This window comes from Molothrus ater, chromosome 16 (genome assembly GCF_012460135.2).
Source record: "Molothrus ater isolate BHLD 08-10-18 breed brown headed cowbird chromosome 16, BPBGC_Mater_1.1, whole genome shotgun sequence".
Taxonomy (NCBI): Eukaryota; Metazoa; Chordata; class Aves; order Passeriformes; family Icteridae; genus Molothrus; species Molothrus ater.
The window spans coordinates 10,043,335-10,061,698 of NC_050493.2; the positions used below are offsets into that span (position 1 = coordinate 10,043,335).

General features: G+C 39.5%; 1 protein-coding gene across 1 annotated transcript in view; it reads left to right on the forward strand.

Annotated features, from left to right (window-relative positions):
• The window catches only part of LOC118692613 (uncharacterized), a 72,850-nt gene that overhangs the window by 3,572 nt on the left and 50,914 nt on the right, over positions 1–18,364 (forward strand). Inside the window, exons 3-15 of the mRNA XM_054516598.1 lie at positions 371–531; positions 1,512–1,582; positions 3,522–3,687; positions 4,246–4,383; positions 5,171–5,360; positions 6,376–6,503; positions 11,386–11,489; positions 12,796–12,961; positions 13,193–13,375; positions 14,092–14,244; positions 15,497–15,641; positions 17,082–17,240; positions 17,979–18,097. Coding sequence (XP_054372573.1) covers positions 371–531; positions 1,512–1,582; positions 3,522–3,687; positions 4,246–4,383; positions 5,171–5,360; positions 6,376–6,503; positions 11,386–11,489; positions 12,796–12,961; positions 13,193–13,375; positions 14,092–14,244; positions 15,497–15,641; positions 17,082–17,240; positions 17,979–18,097 — 1,883 coding nt within the window. The remainder of the gene's footprint in view (positions 1–370; positions 532–1,511; positions 1,583–3,521; positions 3,688–4,245; positions 4,384–5,170; positions 5,361–6,375; positions 6,504–11,385; positions 11,490–12,795; positions 12,962–13,192; positions 13,376–14,091; positions 14,245–15,496; positions 15,642–17,081; positions 17,241–17,978; positions 18,098–18,364) is intronic.

Here is an 18,364-nt window from a genome sequence, read left to right on the forward strand (position 1 = left end):
TTCATCCTGCTGTGGTGAAGGTCCTGCTTTGCTGCTCTCTGAAAGGTGCTGGAAGAGCATCGTGCTGTAAATGCTTTACATTTCTGCTCTGCCCTTGGAAATCAACTTCTTGCCTTGAAGGAAATTGTGAGGTTAGTGCTTGGGAGAGGGGAAGTCCTTTCACCCTCTCTACAGGAGCTATGGCTGGCAGGCAGGGTGTTTTCAGAAACCCAGTTCTTTCAATTGAAAGTGCAAGTGGGAGCAATCTACATATCCATCCCTTTACTTAGCTGATTTCCATGGCTGAAAGATTAAAAGATAGAAAAAAAATAGAAAGAGGGGGAAGTTTAATAGGCTAAAATAACACCCCCTTTTTTTGTTTATTTCCTAGGACACAGTGCATTATACTTCCACAAAAGAGGTAGATACAGCTACAGGTATTCAGCAGTCACCAACACATTCCTACAGGGAAATAGTTACAAAAGCAGTGGCATCTCTCTGGACAGCACAGTGATCATTGAAGTATTGGGGAATTGCCAGATGGTTTTGAAAGTAAGTATTGTCATAATTGTTTGAGTGATTGAAATAAACTGATGTGGAATCTTATTTTTCTTTGGGATTATTGCTACATTTCAAACATTTGTTTTTCTTGTAATTAAAAGCCAGTTTGATTCTGGATCTCATAATTAGAGTTGCAGTATTTCTTTGATGCACCACAACTTGAAATTAGGTATTTGCCAGTTTTAAAAGGCAGATTAAGAAATAATTGTTTTCTTTTCTAAGTGATACAACAGTTTCACAGTTTTGTTATATGAAGTACAGAACTGGAGGTGAAGCCAATCCTTGAAAGGAACTTGGTTTACTTTAAAGCACTTTGATATCTGTAGGAATAATTTTAAAATAGCAAGCATTTTAAAGAGAACTTGAGAAACTTTTATGATGTGCTGGATTGGTGCCATTCCTAGCCCAGTGTAAAATTCAGTCTTGTACCACTCCATTCCTCACAACAGGAGATCTGTCTCCCAGTGACAAGAGCAGCAGGAGTTTCAAACTGCAGAGCTTCTCCTAGGGTTAGCCCTGTGGTAGGCCAGGTGGAGAACTATAGGGGCAGCAGGGAAAATCAACTTCTCAGCTGCCTGGGTTTTCCTTCAGGTTAACAGAGGGGGTAATTCACTGGTTTTGCTGGGGGCTTGACATGTGTCTACTAAATACATGCACGTGAGGCCAACAAAGAAGAGCACAGTTATCCCTGTCCTAGCACATGGATAAAAATTAACTGGTTAGTGATTTGATGGTAAAAGGGATATAACACTGCTGTATAAAATGGGTTTAATAGTGAATGAAACTTCTTCACAGAAGAACTTTCTGGAAACTGCCTCAGATATGCCACCTGAAGATAGGGCTAATGCAGTTTGGTTGCAGCACTGAACCTTTGTTCATAGTCTGTGATGTTTGGTGTGGATATCGCGATGTGATAAATCCACAAGTTCCTCTTGACAATGAAATATGTTGCCTATAATCTTTGCTTCTAGGTGCAAGATGTACAGATTAAGAAAAGTTTTGCATCCAGAGAGGAGTCTCTGATGGAAATGGACAGTCTAAGGTAGAAAACCTTCTAATTGGTCTGTTTTTTGGGGTTTTTTGAAACTATGTGGCTTAGGAGCAGCTTGACTGGACGCTGCTCACTCTACTTTGTACTCTGCTTAGTTTTAGGGGTTTTCTTTTTTTTTTTTTTTAGATGAGGATCCAGATATGAGCACCATAAGCAAAAATGAGAGAATGAGAGGCATTGGTGCAAACAGGTTTTTCTTCAGCATAACTTTCATCCCTTTGTTCCAATTATTTTGAGTGCAAATTACTAGGCCTCTAGCAGCATGTGTGGATCACAGCTCTCAGAGCTGGAGATGTTACTTCTACAGGCTCTAGAGTGTTGTAGTACATTTCAGAAGTTCTTGGTTTAAAAGATTCCTGTAAGGCAAAACTTTGTGTTTTTTTCTTCCAAGGTATTTATAGTTCATTTATTTGTCTAATGAGATTTTCTTCCTTTTCTGTTTTTGGGTTTAGTAGCTCATTCATAACATATGTCAATGTTTCTCATTGACTTGCCAAGGTATAGTCTCTAGTATAGATGGCTATACAAAAAGATCTCAAACTGTGGAAGTCTGGCATTTTCCCAGAGAGCTGATGCTTCTTGTCTCATCAAAAAAAAAGCAGTTCTGTTGTCTGATTAAGCTCAGCCTTGTAATCTTCCTCTTTGTCCTGCCACTTGGATTCTCAGCCTTTAAAGAACACTGAGAGCTGAGGTAATTGACTCAATTCAAAGGGTCAAAAAGAGCAAGCTTGGGGTAAATGCATTGCTTTTTATATTCATCAGGAAGAACTTTGTGTTCTCCCTATGGGCAGTGGTATCAGAGCTCAAATGAGTGTACAGGCACATCTTCTGTCAAGTTATTTGCAAGATTTTCATAGCAGTAAGAGCAGTTGTGTATTGTTTGCAGAGAAGCCAAAAAAGAGAGGTAGCAAAGAAAGCATTCAGTGAAGCTTGGCTATTCAGAATAATTATTCAGACAAGTGAGCCTTATTAGCATTTGCCTCAGCCTATTGTGAATATACAGTAGTCTAGCTTGTCCTCTGAACATGCATGTAATCTCCACAGATAGTAGCAAAAACAGGCTCAGTTGCCTGGGAGTTCAGAAACCCTTATCTTACATGCCCAGTCTCTTCTGGAAGGACTTTATCCAGATGTTGTATATTAAAGTTTTACTTTGTGACTGATTGACTAGATGAACAGTTAGTGTCCCAGTTAATGTGCTGATGAACTGTCTGGCTCCTTGTATGGGAGCTGACCATTGGGCTACAATAAAATTCTTCCTTTGGATGTTTTTTTTCCCCATTTAGAGGGAATATATATGACTAAAGTATGTTACATTAGGAGTGAAAATCAATGTTAAAAAGTGATCCCTTGCAAAGGTAGAAAATACTGTACTCTCAATCTGGGATAGTAAAAGCCATTAGGAAGTGTACTAACAGCAGGGATTGGGGAATAAGTTTGGGATAGAGCCTGAGTATTCACACCTAGCAGAGCAGGAAGACATGGGTTAATTGGGAAGCAAAGTTCTTGTGTGCATCACAGCTGAAGAGGCGTGGTGCAGTTACTTTGCAATTCCGACATGCCTACCAAAGCTAAAGGCACTTTAAATAATAAAATGGATTTTCTCTCTTAATTAAACAAGAATCATTGCCATTAAGTACATTTACTTATAAATAATTTGCCAGGACTGCTATTATTACGCGTTGCAGTGATTTTGAGAATGATGTAATTATCTTGAGCAGATTTGTTTTTAGGGTTTCACAGGGTTTTTTTAAGGACTCCTTGGGTTAGGCTGAGTTTATGAAGAATAGAGGCTTGCTGTAAAGAATAGAGATACAGAGTGAGACAGATGCATTGTGGAAGAACAGCTCTGTTGAGGAAAATCTGAGTCTAATGTCACAAATCGACTCGCACTCTTTGAAGCAAGAAATGATAAACTTTTTCATCACAGAGAAATACTGGAACAGCATCCTCTTCATTTTTCTTTCCATGATGGGAAAGTTCTGAAGCTCTGTCCTGTGAGGACTGAACAGACCTGGGCACTGAACATCAAGCGAGGCATTCTCAGTGTGCTGCAGACAGCACCAGAATTCTCTGCTGGTGCTGTTGTTGAGGAGGTGAGTCTGTCAGTCATGCTCTGAGGTGACTTCTAGCTCTTGTACATGTTAAGTCTACTCCACTTGTAAATAAATGAAGGGTTTTGTCACTTGGTTCAGCAGATAGTGGCAGTCATCTGATTGCTTCTTGTGACTGTTCTAAAATTATCTCGGGCTACTGCTGCGTGTCAGTGCTTAGAGATGTTCTATAGCAGGGCTTGGCACACCCATACATAATTGAAGTTACTCTGCCTAGTAATGCTCTTCTGAATTAATGCTTCCCTGCATGCCCACAACATTTTAAATGGAAAAGCATATGTCTGTAATTGTCTGATTCAGAATAATGCAGTGAAAGTAAACAAACCAATAGAGCCTGGCTACTACAGACTTGACCAAGGCCTTTAAAATTATTTCCCTTTTCATGGCTTTTGTGACAAAACTAGTCTTCTGCAATGGAGAATTTAGATCTCTGTTGTTATTACAAAAAAGGTAATTATTAAAACTAATTGCAATAACCTACACTATCTCCTTGTATTTTCTGTGTGCATGTGTGACTCAACAGTGTATGTTTGTTACTAGGTGGATGTCCTGGGAATATGCCCAACCAGGTATCAGCAAAAGGGTCCCATTCTTGTAAAGACAAAGGACTTAAACCTCTGCTCCCATCGCTCTTCTGGTTTGACTTCTGTGCAGTCTGTTGTTCTTCCTCATGTGTCAGTAAGTTTTGGAGAATGACACTGACTCTTGCTTTTGACTCATTTGAAGAGAGTGTCTGCCCAAACTCGGGTTCTTAGCAAAGAAATGATGAATATTATTTTCCCTGTAATGTCTGTTATTCACAGAATTTGTTTCAATGCAAATTTGCATTGTAGTTGATGAATGTTAAAGTATAAATGCAAGAGGCTGTTAGCACCTGAGTTAAACTCTCATTAGACTACTTTACAGTGGTAAACTGAAAATAGTCTGTGGAAGGGAGGAATTGAGAGCTGTAAGAAAAAATACATCAGAAAAATAAGGTTATTATTTGTAGAAAACTTTGGAAAAATAGAAGATTTTCTAAATATCAGACTGCAACTTTCCACTGCGGACAGAAAATACAGTCAATGTTTGGATCTTGTGCTATTTTTGTTAGGTGAATATCACCTGTTTCTTGTGTTGTAGTAGCTATTCATAATTTATCAGACTTTTACTTTTTTCTACTTTGCTGACCAAAAATCTCTGATTAACTTTGAGGCTTTGTGAATTGAAATGAATTGACACCATTTGATCCTGGTGTCAATTAACAGCAGTTAAAAAACTTCTTAATAGCAGTTTTTTTCAGTGTTGAAAAACTAGGCTAAAATTAGGAGTGCATTAACCTCCACAGGCTGGGCATTGTCACAGGTGTGGACAAGAGACTTCCCACTATCCCACTACTGGAATCCTCTGTGTAGTTGGGAGAGGAAGGCTTGGGTAGGCTGACACAGGTCATCAAAAATCTTCCTGAAGTATCTGTTTTTCTCAGTCTGAACAGCAGATTGTGTCCTCCCAGCTGGAATGTGTCCAGAGCATTAGGGATGGGGTCCTGGAGGAGGCCAAATGCACCGAGTCCGACCGCGCGACGCTGCTCCCTCAGCAGGGCAGCGGGGCAGAGACACAGACCCGGTGTGCACTCAAACTCTTGCACGTGGAAACAGAGACACTCTACAGTAAAGGTAACTGTGCTTCTGCTAAAGTAAAGTAAATTCTTTTCCTAGAAAAATATTGTGACTTTGTCTTGCCTGTGAGAACTCTTTGCACCCATGATTTTCACCTTTAATGGATTAAACTGCTTTAATGAGGATGCTTTTACAGGCTGGCCTGAGCTGTCCCTTCTTTGGGGGCTTGGGCCTGCCATAACAAAACTGTGTGATCTCCAAAACTGGGTAGGTTTCCAGCAGCGATGGTCTGTACTGGCTAGCTCCCCGTTACCTGCTTTACATACCTAGTCCCCTTGTATGCAGAGCATCAGCCTTCCCAGGTCTGTGGACAATTCCTAGTTTTTATATAAATGGAGACTAAATAATTTTAAGTCCTAATGGAACTAAGGACATGCTATGTCTGAGAACTGTTTTAATTTTTGCTCCTTCTTTGCCCTATATGTTTCTCCTTAGGAAAATTATTTTACTGAAGTCAACAAGTAGCTTGCCTGAGGAATGATTTCCAAGTTGAACTCTAAATGTTGAGGAACATGTCTTTTGTCTGTTTCTAAATAATTGCTTGGTTCTTTTTTTAAAGGAACCCCCAAATTTCCAGAACAGTTTGTTTGTAATTATACAAACGTAAGATGATAGAATTTTTCCTCAGGAAGAGGTTCAGAGCCAAGCCATTTATTTTTCTTTGCATTTAGATCTCCTGTTCACTTTTTGGGGGGTTGAAGTGTGGGACTAATGATTAGATGATGTTGGAAAAGGTGACAAATGTCAAGGCCATAATAAGAGATGGATGGGTGAAAAATAGGGCTTTTTTTAATGTGTATCTTTGTCTTGTTTCCCTCACTCTTTCTTTTGGGTTACACTTGTCTTTGTTTTGTTGTGTTCTTAAATTCAAGCTGACTGCACTCATGTTAATATTCATACAGGGAGAAATAAAGGCTCAGAGAGGAAGTTTCCCCTTGCATAAAGGGTTAATGATAGCAAATGGCCAGCAATCACCAGAGATGGGATTTTTCCTTTATGTTCCTTATTCCAGGGGACTCTGAGGATCTGTATGTGACTGACATTCTCTATGAAAGGGAGGTAACTAAGAGGGAGGTCACTGGAGCAGAAGTGACTGAACTGGTGTGGAAGCTTTGCTTAGCACACAGTGCAAGTTATGAGGTAAGCTGTACAGCCTCTGCTTCCTTGGGAGGCTCTTTGTGGGCTGAGAATTCTCCTGCACAGATAAGAGGTGACCAGGAGAGCAGCAATTTTCAAATACTGAAGCCTTCCATTGTTTTGGACATTTTTAAATGTGGAATTAGAAAAGAGAAAATGCTTTGAAATGTTGCTTTCTTATATAAACAGTAAATCACACTGAGGAGTTAAAACATACTGTAGCCCTCTGATTAGGCAAAAGCAATTTTGACCTATATTCTAAATGAATCTGAAGGAAAATGTCCCAAATTTTTGTTTTGCTGTGAAAAAACAAAAGCATAGAAAGTATCTGGTTTGGGTTGTCACTGGCGGTTTTGATACTTTATAGTAATACACATCTTTTACAGCTTTGGTGTGTAATACTGCCCCTGGCAGTGCTGTTGTTCCATGTTTGTTGGAGTTCTGCCATCCTTATATTGCCTCATCCCCTCAAAACAGTTGGCACATGAAGCCCTTGCCTCTTGGTCTTGGCTGGCAGGTTCCTTGTGCTTCTGATGAACTCTGCTAACAACCATGGTGTTTTCTGGGGCTGCTGCTTGGGTCCAGAGGGAATCTCTGCCCCCTTGACCATTTTCATTGGTGAATGCTGCTAAGATAGGGTGGAATCTTCTGGTCATGTGGAACAGGCAGTGGCTTAAATATTTTTCATGATGACCATCATTCTAGATGAGGGTCTGCCTGTCTCCTTAGCTCACTTGGGTGTTGTATTTGGCAGCAGCTGAATCAGTCAGTAATTTTCTCTGTGTTTGAAATGAAGATCCCCATCTCTGAAATTCAGAGGTTATTAAGAACACCTGCTATGTACAATACAGAAAGATCAATGGATGATGGTGCTTAATCACTGTTCACCTGAGATCAGCTGAGGGCAAACACAGGACACTTCAAATCCCATATCCTTCAAATAGAGTGGTTCTTGCTAGTAGTAAAGCTCCTACAGAGAAAAATAAGGGAAAAAATGTAAATGTGAAAACAGAAGAAAACACTCTTTAAGTAATTTTTGGTCAGGATATTACTAGAAAAGAGGTATGGTCTAATGGTAAAGGCACTAAACAGGGCATTGATGGCTCCATGAATTTGCCACTGATAAGTTTAGTCATCTCATTGCTGATATATTTCCTGTCCTCTGAGCTTCTTGTCAGACTGTTTTACTTTGGAGCAGGGTTATTTCCTGTGCAGAGAGACTGAGATCTCTCCTGTGAATGCACATAGGTACAAGTGATGTTAACAGAAACCTTCAGACCCAGCATGGAAGGCACTCACCTTCCTTGTTTAGATAAATCCTATGTCAAAGAACAGAAGCTCTTCCTGTCATTCCCCGGGCTGGACACAGATACTGAGGGATGGAGGAGAGGCTTTATGGGGACTGGAGACAAGTGCAGTGCTGGATTGCAGCTCTGCAGTGATGTCCTGGGTGTGTTCATCCTTCTCTTAGTGTCCCCTGTGATTCATGAGCACAGGTAGGTGTTCATGTTTTGTGTGTGAGACTTCAGGGCAAGGCACAGGGTGGAGCAGGATAAGTCACAGTTGCTGAAACCATCACCTTCAATCAGCTGTGATAAATTCCAGCCCCAGACCTTACTCCCAATGTCTTAGGAGTTGGGAGTAAGGTCATAGCTGACCTGGTATCACAGCCTGACTAGAGCCTGGGCATGGGGCTGAGCAGAAAGCAGCAGGTGGCCTTTGTGGGTGTTGCAATATTTGGGATAAGCTTTTGTCTCTGACTTATAAGCAGGTCTGCCATCTCTTTTAGCTGCATGCTGTGGAGACTGGGGCTGTGGAGGGCTAAGAGAGTCATACAATAATGGTTGGTGCTAATATAGAATAAGAGCAGACCTTCCTCTTGGGAAAGGATAATGCTTAATTCCATGTGATTGTCACTGTACAGCAGTATGAAATAGCATTTAGGCACAGACTAGAAGGTCTAGTCACATACTGCCTGGAAAATGTTGAAGAAAGAAATTACTCCTGGAGATCTGAGAAACTGTGTAAATCCTACCTTCTATGGAACATTCCTAATTCAGTGTCTCTGAAAGAATGGGAGATGATTTTCCCCAGTAACAGTGGGATGTCACTTCTGCCTCCAGAAAGGCTGACTGGCTTCATGTGTGGGAAATTTGGTTTTTCAGTCACTAAGATTAGCACAAGTGGCTGCTGTCTGTGCCACTGCCTAAAAGAGAAGTGAATTATTCATCATGTGCCTGTCCCAGCACAGGGTTTGATTGGTTGTCAACCATTTTCACTGTTTCAGGGTGTTCTTTCTGTGTGACCAGACATTTCAAAGAGAATCTTTATCATCCCTCATTTCAACCAATGAAATGTCCTTTGGGCCAAGAAAGAAGTTATGGGAATGCCCACAGTGTTGCTTGGGAGACAGCTGCACTGTTATGCATGTAGAGCTTGTTTGTCCCTTTATTGTTTGACTCTGAATGAGATGAGATTATGCATTTCTTTCAGGACACAAAACCAAGAATAAATGGAAGGGAAAACCTCCAACTCTGGGGAAAACAGTGAAGGGATGAGAAAATGGAGGTGGAGATGGTGTCAGTTCCAAGGAAGCAAAGTTGTTGTTTAATTTTTTAATGCTATTATGAGACAAGATTGAATTTCAGTGTGGATGTAGATTAGCTAATGGACCATTAAGTGAACAAGCTGCCTGCTGACAAAGAATGGAAAAAGAGATGGGGAGAAGGGACCCTCTTGAGAGAGGCTGGAGAGAAGCCTGTCGCACCACTTCTGCAGGGGCTGCATTTCCAGTGCCTGGCTGGGATTTGGTGCTTGGTCAGTAGCTCTGGTGAATGTGGCTGTGTATGCAAGAGTATGTCAGATTTGCTTTGCCTTGCTCCTGGACCCCAGACTGACCCAAAAAAGTTTACTCTCAGGGCATGATCTTTCATTTTTGTTTGGTTCTGGTTTTTGGGGTTTTTTCCTTGTAGGGCATTCTAACTGCTTGCTTTTACCTAGTTTATTATTTTAAAATACAGCAGGTCTGAAGGTAGAAGGATAATCAAGCTTCTATGTAGAATAAAAGCCAGGCTTTCTTATGTTTCTTTCAGAGGTGGGAACAGGAGTCAGATTTGAACGTAGTTTGTTATTATGATACTACAAAGAGAGGAATTTGCAATGACAGCTCAATTTCAATGCAGCCAACCTTAAAAAATGAAAACAGCCCACCTGGTCAGAGAGTTCATTCTAAAGATTTATTAATAGAGAGTAAAAATAGCTGCTTCTCTGCAAAATTTTGCATGGAGTTATTAGATGAGAGCTTGTCTAGTCAGCAGGTGTGAAGCAGAATGAAGTCAGTTTACAGTCCAAAATTGTATCACCTGAAAGTAAATCAGTCTGGCAGTTTTATCTTGACCTGTGCTGCAGCTCCAGCTGATGGGCCACCTGGGCTCAGCAACAGCAGCTGCACACACAGCTCCTTGTGATGAGATCTGTGGGGATCCCCTGCCCCCCAGTAGATTTGCCTGTGGAAAAATGCACATAGGGCCCATGCTTTAGAAATGCTTTCAAAAATTATTATTATTATAATTCACTAGCTCCATAGTGTCCAGGCTTGGAATACATAGGTGGGGCTTCACATACAAGAACAGGTGTTAATTTGATTAAATTATATATTATTTCTAAGAATAATATAAATCCTAAAAGAATAAAAACATAAACTATATCTTTATTGGAATCTGACAAATTGCTCCCTCAGCCTATCAAACGAAACAGTAAGAAATTACTCAGCCTTCTTACTGAAAGACAGCTTCTTGTTACTGAAAATGGCATGGCAGTCTTAAATTAAGATTGAATGCTGGCACTGGGTTATTCCATGTTTTCATTGTTTTTGGGAGTGGCTCCTGGAAGGAAGTTCAGAAGGTGAAATTAGGTCTGTCCCCAAACCTTTGGAAATGTGACTAGTGAAATTAGACTTTGTATGATTTTTATGTAAAGAAAAATGTTTTCTTTGGAACCATAAATTTAGTCCTATGTCTAGGCCTTTCACATCTGAGGTGAATAAAGCATTGAAGTGAATCTGACATGGATCATGTTTAAAACTTCCACATTATAAAGTTCAGTTAACATGAACATACAGGATATTCTATTGAACATTCTGCTAATTTTTCAAGTAATGAGACCCTATCTTCTTTCTTCAACTTTGGATCAGGTCTCAGAGGAATACATCCATGAGCTATTTGGCATTTAAAATGCCAGGAAAAATAGCTGCTGTATGATGTAACAATTCCTCTTAGTGAGAAAGAACAGTTTTTCTGTCTCTATTTTTTCAGCTAATTCTATGCTGCCTGCAGAGGTAAGGACACTTCTGCCTGGGCTTTTCCCCAGTAAGATGGAATCATTTCTCACAGCCCAAGGGTTCTCAACTGAAACTCCTAAGTGTTGCCCAAACCTCAGTTAAATGATCTTTCACATAAACCTAAGATTAATATACAGTTAGCTTGACCATTTTTTCATTTGTGTCAAAGCTGTCAGCAGTTGCGGTCATAAATCAGGATCTTGCCATACAGTCTCAGAGAAGATTGACTTTCTCTTCTGGATTGTAGCCACACTGTTGCATTTTGGCTTATTATTAATTTGTATGCCAGTGGTTTGTGTGGTGGTCACTGAGAGCTGTTGTCTGAGGGACTGACTGACGTCCAAAGCAAAAGCCCTTCTCCATATACATTTGCAGTCTGGAGAGAAAAGCAAATGAGGAAGGATTGTAAGGACACAGGGAAGGAAGAGGGTTCAGTCTCAGGTTACATTGCAAATCAATGGCAATGCCAGCATAACCTCGTGCTCTGTTCTCTGAAGCTGGTTTCTGCACAGCAGGAATATTACACTTGTTGTTGTGCACTTACAGACTGCAGACCTTTTCATGACTCTCGTGTTTGAGCTTCGACACCTTTCTCTTGAGGCCTTAAGAGCACTATGGCAAAGATCATCATTCAAGTGCAGAGACAATTGGTAAGTCTTCTTTAGTAATTGCATTCAAAAACATACAGGAAAAAAATGTTTTGCAAATATTTAAATGTTTTTAATCTGTGCCCAAATGTTGGATTTAAATTTGAAGCATTTTAAAGGAATAATTTGTATTGCAGATCTTGTTTCTGTGGTGGGATGACATTCTCTCCTCACTGAACGAATGTTATGCACAAAATAGATTTGTCTATTCCCACAGCCAGATTTCCTGTTTCCGAAGCAATGTGAATGGGAAAACCTGAGTCATGGCTTGGATGGCAATTGCAGAACTGTGGCTTTGAAGATCAAGACCTGACTCCTCTGCCTAGTCAGGAATAGTTCTGATCTAATGATTTGAGATTATCAGAAATACTAATCCAGTATTATTAAAATCAGTACATTCCCTTCATAAAATTGAAAATAATGCTGCAATTCTTTTACTTGGTTTCAGAACAAAATGTCATCAGCCTGTTTGAAATTAATCTAATGCGAAGGTTTATGTTCACTACAATATCTTTACTTGATGCACAAGGAGCAAATTTTATTTTGGGTTAGGTTTATTATCATCCTTTGATAAATAGTCAAGCTAATGTTCTTCAGTATTAGATAGTAATTAAACTACTTTGCCTCTTTTATATTACCTTTAGACTAATTTTACTCAGGACATGGTTATTAAATTTAGGAGTGAAAGAGAATCCCATGCAGATCCCACTCTGATTCTTCTACCCCATCTCGTTTAACTACTTTCTAGTTAATGCAAAAGTGTCCTTCCATCAGTATAGGAGGCAGGTACAGAATATTTACAGAAGGACTCTTAAGACCTGAAATATATATTGTCTGTCATGCTGGTGGAAGCTTTCCCCTTAGATAAGGTCTGAAAAAGCTCAGGAAGTAAAAGCTGGTCAATTCAGTTTTAATGTTTTAATATTTTAATTTGTTACTTATGCTACAGAAGAAATGAAAGGTAAAAACCACCTTAATAAAAAGTCAGTGCTTTAAGGTACCTCAGTCTTTAGAAGTCAAAGCTGGGATATGATGTGGCTTAATTCTCAGGGAAAGAAACTGAATATTTTCTTGAAAATCTGGTTAGGTACTATTGAAACACCAATGCACTTCCATCACATCCTGTCTGAAACATATTTCTATAAGGCCACTATACCAGAAGTTAATTTTGATTTCTGTGGAATCTGGAATTTGCTAAGCCACTGGACACTTATTTACTTTGAAAGAAGCCCATCTCAATGTACTTGTTATGTGATTCTTAAGTATTTTGGTCATTTTAAGTTTCCTGTACTTTTTTCTTGTGTTACAGGCAACCATTAATAGATGCTCTCCCATCTTGTGCCACAGAGGCATGTGTTGTCCTAATGAAAGACCTCATAGCTTCTGGAGAAGTTGAAGAAGACAAAGTAGAATATTTCTTCTGGTCATTTGCATTCATTCCTAATCCCACCTCGGGCATGATTGAATCTCTTGCTGTGAGTGGATGTTGTTTTTTCAATTTGTAATTACTCTAGGTGACTCATAGTTTTTGTGTTTTACAGGAACAGTCTTTTTCACAGATTTATACAAAGCTCTGTCCGGGTAATTTTGTTGAGGTTGAATTTGAGTATGTAAATATTTTGATACATTTATAATCTGTGGTATGTCACAATAGTCATTCTTATTATTTTTCTGAAACACCTTGTTCTTTTTGTGGTTGTTTACAGCCTTTGCTGAAGTCACCTAGAGCAAGCCAGAGCTGCTTCTTGGGAGTAACTGCTCTTGTACATCGGTTTTGTTCAGCTCACAGCTCCTGTGGTGTTGTACCTGCTGTGCAGAGTGTAATGAGGACTCTTGGGAAATTTTTGGGAGGAAACTGTACTGTGCAAGATGCAGAACATCTCAGCAAGGTATTGGTTGTACAGAGGCACATGATAAAGGGCTTTACTTTTCTGTTCCCTTTATGGTCTAGAACCTGTTTGATGAAAATGGTATTCATTGGATTTCCAGACAGCCATGAATACAAGCTTAGTAAATGAATATTCCTTGCTAGAATGAGCTGATAAAACTTTGTAATCTGACAAGTAGAACGTATCAGTATGGGTATTCTTGTGTGTGGAAATAAAGAAAAGCCTTGGATTTCCTGATGAAGCAAACTTCATACCATTGAGCAATGTGAAGAACACATATCTGTTGACAAATTATTATTTTAATTTAATTATTCTGTCCAGAATTCTATGTTGAATCACTAAAATGTCAAAGTATCTGTGATCAAAAGGGACAAAATATCAAAGTACTTGAAAAACCTTTCCAGTATGTAAAATTTGTGACTTTTGCTTTTCTGTTGCAAAATATTTAAAAAATATTTTTGTATTCCCCCAGGTCTAAGGCAGGTTCTACTTACCAGTGCCACATGGTGTCAGAATAGAACTGTGGTCCATATGGGTCTTGTCCTCCCAGCAAAGCCAGGGTATAGGTGGTACAATAGGGGCTGCAGTAAACTCCCCAAATCACTATTAATCATTTTAAACAGATTTTTGCACAGAAAATGCTAGTGCCATGAAATTCAATGTACAGCTGCCAGCACTTGCAGAGCTCTCTGTTCTACCTTGCTCTGCATTTCCAGATGCAGCTGGTGTTGAAAGCCATCGGGAATGCGGGGCTGGCAGCGGCTGCGCTGGCTCCTGCTCTGAGCTCGTGCGCTGCCCTCAGGAGCCATCCCATGGAAATCCGCCTCGCCGCTGTCCAGGCCTTCCGGCGCATTCCCTGCTCGCTCAGGGTGAGTGATTTACTGCCACACGTTTGGGACTTGTTGGAATAGTTACAAAATGCACAGATGGACAAGGAACAAGTGTAGACATGTTCCAGCAGAGCCCCTCTGCTGTTGGAGAAGAGGGTAGAACCACCCAGATGAGCAAACCTATAACGAGCTTTGCTACAGTTGAGGTAACACATCCAGTGTTTGGGACTTCTTAATTAGGCACTGCAGTTGGGTGCCTTCTGTCTGCAAGGATTATGGCTGAGAACCCACAGGACTAGATTTTCCCCATAGTCTGTTTCACTGTTTCATTCTCTGAAACATAAAGTATTAATGTGAGAAGCTCGTTGTGATTTGCAATACACTGCCATAGTTAGAACATTTTGTTAAGTGGTTTAATGGAAGAAAGTTCAAGACTCGTTTATCTCTAATACCTTGATACTTCCAAGAATGGCAATGCCAGGAGTGCTGGCCTGGGCAAAGTGGGCAGCCCTGCTCCAGAAGAACAAGAAGCTCCACATGGACTTGCACTTGGAGAAGCACCTTTCTATGGCTTTTCAAAATTTAATTTCAACATGGATTGGTGCGATTCACTTGTTCTGCTGTTATGAAGCTTGGTGTTGCTCATTAGACATGTTCAAAGTATCAAGTCTGTATGTTGTCATATACCCCCACCATTGTCTAGCTGAACTGAGTGGACTGGGGCTGTTAAATGCTAATAAACATGTTAGTAGTATCAGTCACTGATTTCTTAATTCCTGGCAGTTCACAAAAGAAGTTATCTTGGTTGATACTGGGGAAATATTGAACAGAATAAATTTGTTGCTAGCCTGCTCTTTGATTGAGACCAAAAATAATGATCTTCATAGACTGTGAACAAGGCCATGGCCATTGTTGTCTGTGTATTGGCTGTAGCATGAGAGATACAACAGACGGGTCTCCCATGTGGTGGAATGAAACCAGCCTTAACAGTTGTGCTTGCAGGGGAGGCTCTATGTTGCAGAGTCCTGTATAGATTTGTCTGTGTAGGATCCAAGGTCATAATGACAATTTATTCAGGAAATTTATTTTGTGGATAAGGTAGTATAGGCAATATGTACATACATTTGTATCCATGTTACACAAAGTGGCTTTGTCAGATATGAGGCTGTTTAAGGTATAAATGTAGCAATAACTCATTGAGAACAAAAAACCCACCAGGACCTGAAAGTGCATGAGGTGTTGCAGGGGAGTGAATCATAATTGTCTTTATCTTTTTGTATTTTTCTCTTAGAATGCTATATTAGTTCAGCTGTATCAAGCAACCAGTGAAGATGTGGAAATAAGAATTGCTGCTTATTATATAGCAATGAAATGTCCACATGAAGAGTTATTTAAAGAAGTACAAAAGACTTTGCTGAAAGAAACATCCAGCCAAGGTCAGCCAAGCATTTTCTGAAGTCTTACATGTTCCTAATTGATACTTCAATGTGACATTCACTTTGCAGGTGTAATGGTACCAATCTGTGTCAATTTTTATTTAATCTCAATGCTTTGTAGATTGTTTCTAAATAATTGTTTGTATGATTGTGACATTTTATATTGAAATTGTGATACTGGTGGTTTAGAAATAGTAAGGACTGACTTTTCATAGAATTAGTTCCTTCTACTGGCAACATTTTATTCACTGAAGGCTCCTGAGGAGGATGTATGGATGCTCAGTGCATTAGAAATACAAATTCATGACTGCAAATTGCATTTTGTTGAGAAAGAATCAAGTGGCATAAAAAAAATGTTATGATATTCTAAAATGGTATCACCACGTTCAGTGAAGGGTACCTCTAGAATAATCCTTGCATTTACATCTGTCAAGAAGGAGCAAACATGAGAAGGGTATCTGTAAGATTGTTTGCAAGCAGATGAAAGCAGGCTCTGTCTGCACTGTGTCTGGATCCTGGCCAGCTCTGCCTTGGAGCTGGGATCCAATTCCCAGGATGTTATGTCCAGACCTGTGTCTCCTGCAGTGATTGTGAGTTCAGGCTCAGCATTGTGTTCACCTGCTGATGTGGCTTGTGGTTTGGAGGGCACTCATTCCTCTCTGTTCAGAGAGAGAGATATTGCATCCACCTCCAAAATCCTGTCAAGGTGTACCCTCAGTGACTCCTCCTGGTGACTTCATGCAGAAAATTTAATTTGTGTGATTTATGAAGGAGCTGTACAAGTCCATCCAAAATGTTGTGTATTTCAAACAATTTAATGCAGTACTCATGAATATTCTTAATTTCCTTCCTTTGTCTTTTGTTGATGTGACAGCTAAATAATTTATATAATAAACTTTTGAATAAAGTTTCTATAATATAAATAATAAATAATATCCAGTGCTTTTGAAGGCATGGGGCACATGTTAGCTTTTAGTTCCACATTCAGAAAATGAAATTTGAAAAGATGTTGTGTTGTGAAAAATGCAGTTACATCAGTATTCAGTGTCTGTGCATTGAACTACCACTGGAGCCTAATATCTTTTATCCTTGGGAGACAAAAAAGCGTCTATTTAGGAACCACACTCTAGAACATATGGGAAATATTTGCCCCCATGACACAGCACATACATGGCCGAGCTGGGACTCCACAGTGTCATACAGAAATACTAATTCTGAATCACAATTGTTTGATTGTATGTGCCTTTTTTTATTTAAGGGGCTGTTGGAATAGATGCATCAGACTGATTTTAATCATGCTGAAAATGAATGGATTCTGTTGTGGTCAGGGGAATGGCTTAGAATTAATGGTGGTATATATATAAAAAATTCCTGTATCTGTTTTTAAGACTCCTGTAATTTTTCTCTGATTTCCACATCCTTTTCTTTGTTGAATTTTAGTGGGCTCCTTTGTTTGGAGTCATCTCTCTCAGCTCCTGGAGACAGATGACCCATTGAAGGAGCACCTTCGAGATTCTATTCCTGATGAAATCCTTAGCAAAGATTTTGACTGGGAGACATGGAAATACTCCTCATACTCTGATGTCACATTTCACTCAGGTATGTGGAGTTTTAGAACTTAATACTTTGTAGCATATGGATTGTTAACATCCCACATGGCTTTTCTGACCCTTTACATATTGTTCCAGAGAACTTTGATTTTTATGATTTAATACTATCCAAATATGCAAATGTAAGCTTGATTCTGTTTGACCGTAATTGGAGCATATGAAATATATTTCCTGCAAACCAGATACCATACACCTTTGCATCTTGTGAGAGAGGAGACTAAGAACCAATGAACACTTAAGATTATTTTTGTGAACATCAACTTTTAATTCCTTCCTAAGTTAACTTCCTTTGCAGCAACAGGGGACTGGGATGTTTTTTCTTCTCCTGATCCATGTGCTGTCTTTGGTATAAGAAAAGAGTCAAACACTAGTTCCTTTCTGTTTTACTATCTGTTCATTTATTTTTAGTGCAAATGCTAGATGATGTTTTTCAGAGTTACGTTTTGATTTTCTGTCCATTTCCTCCAGTGCATTATAGATACTTTCCTTTTGATGTTAATGAGATAATACCCAGTAATATCCAGTAAATATGGAATTCCAATAACTGGAAGTTACTTACAGTAATGCCTTTGCTTTATTAAAAAGTTAAATATTTTCACCTGTTGACAATGTTTCATTCACCATCTTCTTATTTAGTGGAGTAACAGTTTTCCAAAGAATTATGAATTTTGCAAAATATTTGAGAACAGCTGATCTCCAGCTGACAGACATCTATTTTCCATTGCAGCTGGTGCAGGTGCAAATATGGAAGCATCAGTGGTCTTTTCTCCTACATCTTTTCTACCACGATCAGTCATGACAAATTTGACTGTTCACTTCATGGGACAGGCTATAAATCTCCTGGAGGCAAGTTTATGGATTTTTTAATTGTGGGAGTTTTTTATCCCCCTCCTCAAGTGACACTTGGAATATTGAAGTACAAAGAATTTTCTGCTTTCCTGTTGTAGTTCCTTTAGCAAAATGTGCTTTTCACTGCTGTAGCACAGTTGCCTCAGACTGGTGAGTCCTTTGTGTAATGGGCTTAGTCAAAATAAAAGCACTATTTGCTAGTGCCATGCACTAGGAAAGTGACTAATACTCAGCTCCTGTTGATTCAAATGAAACATTAAAGTC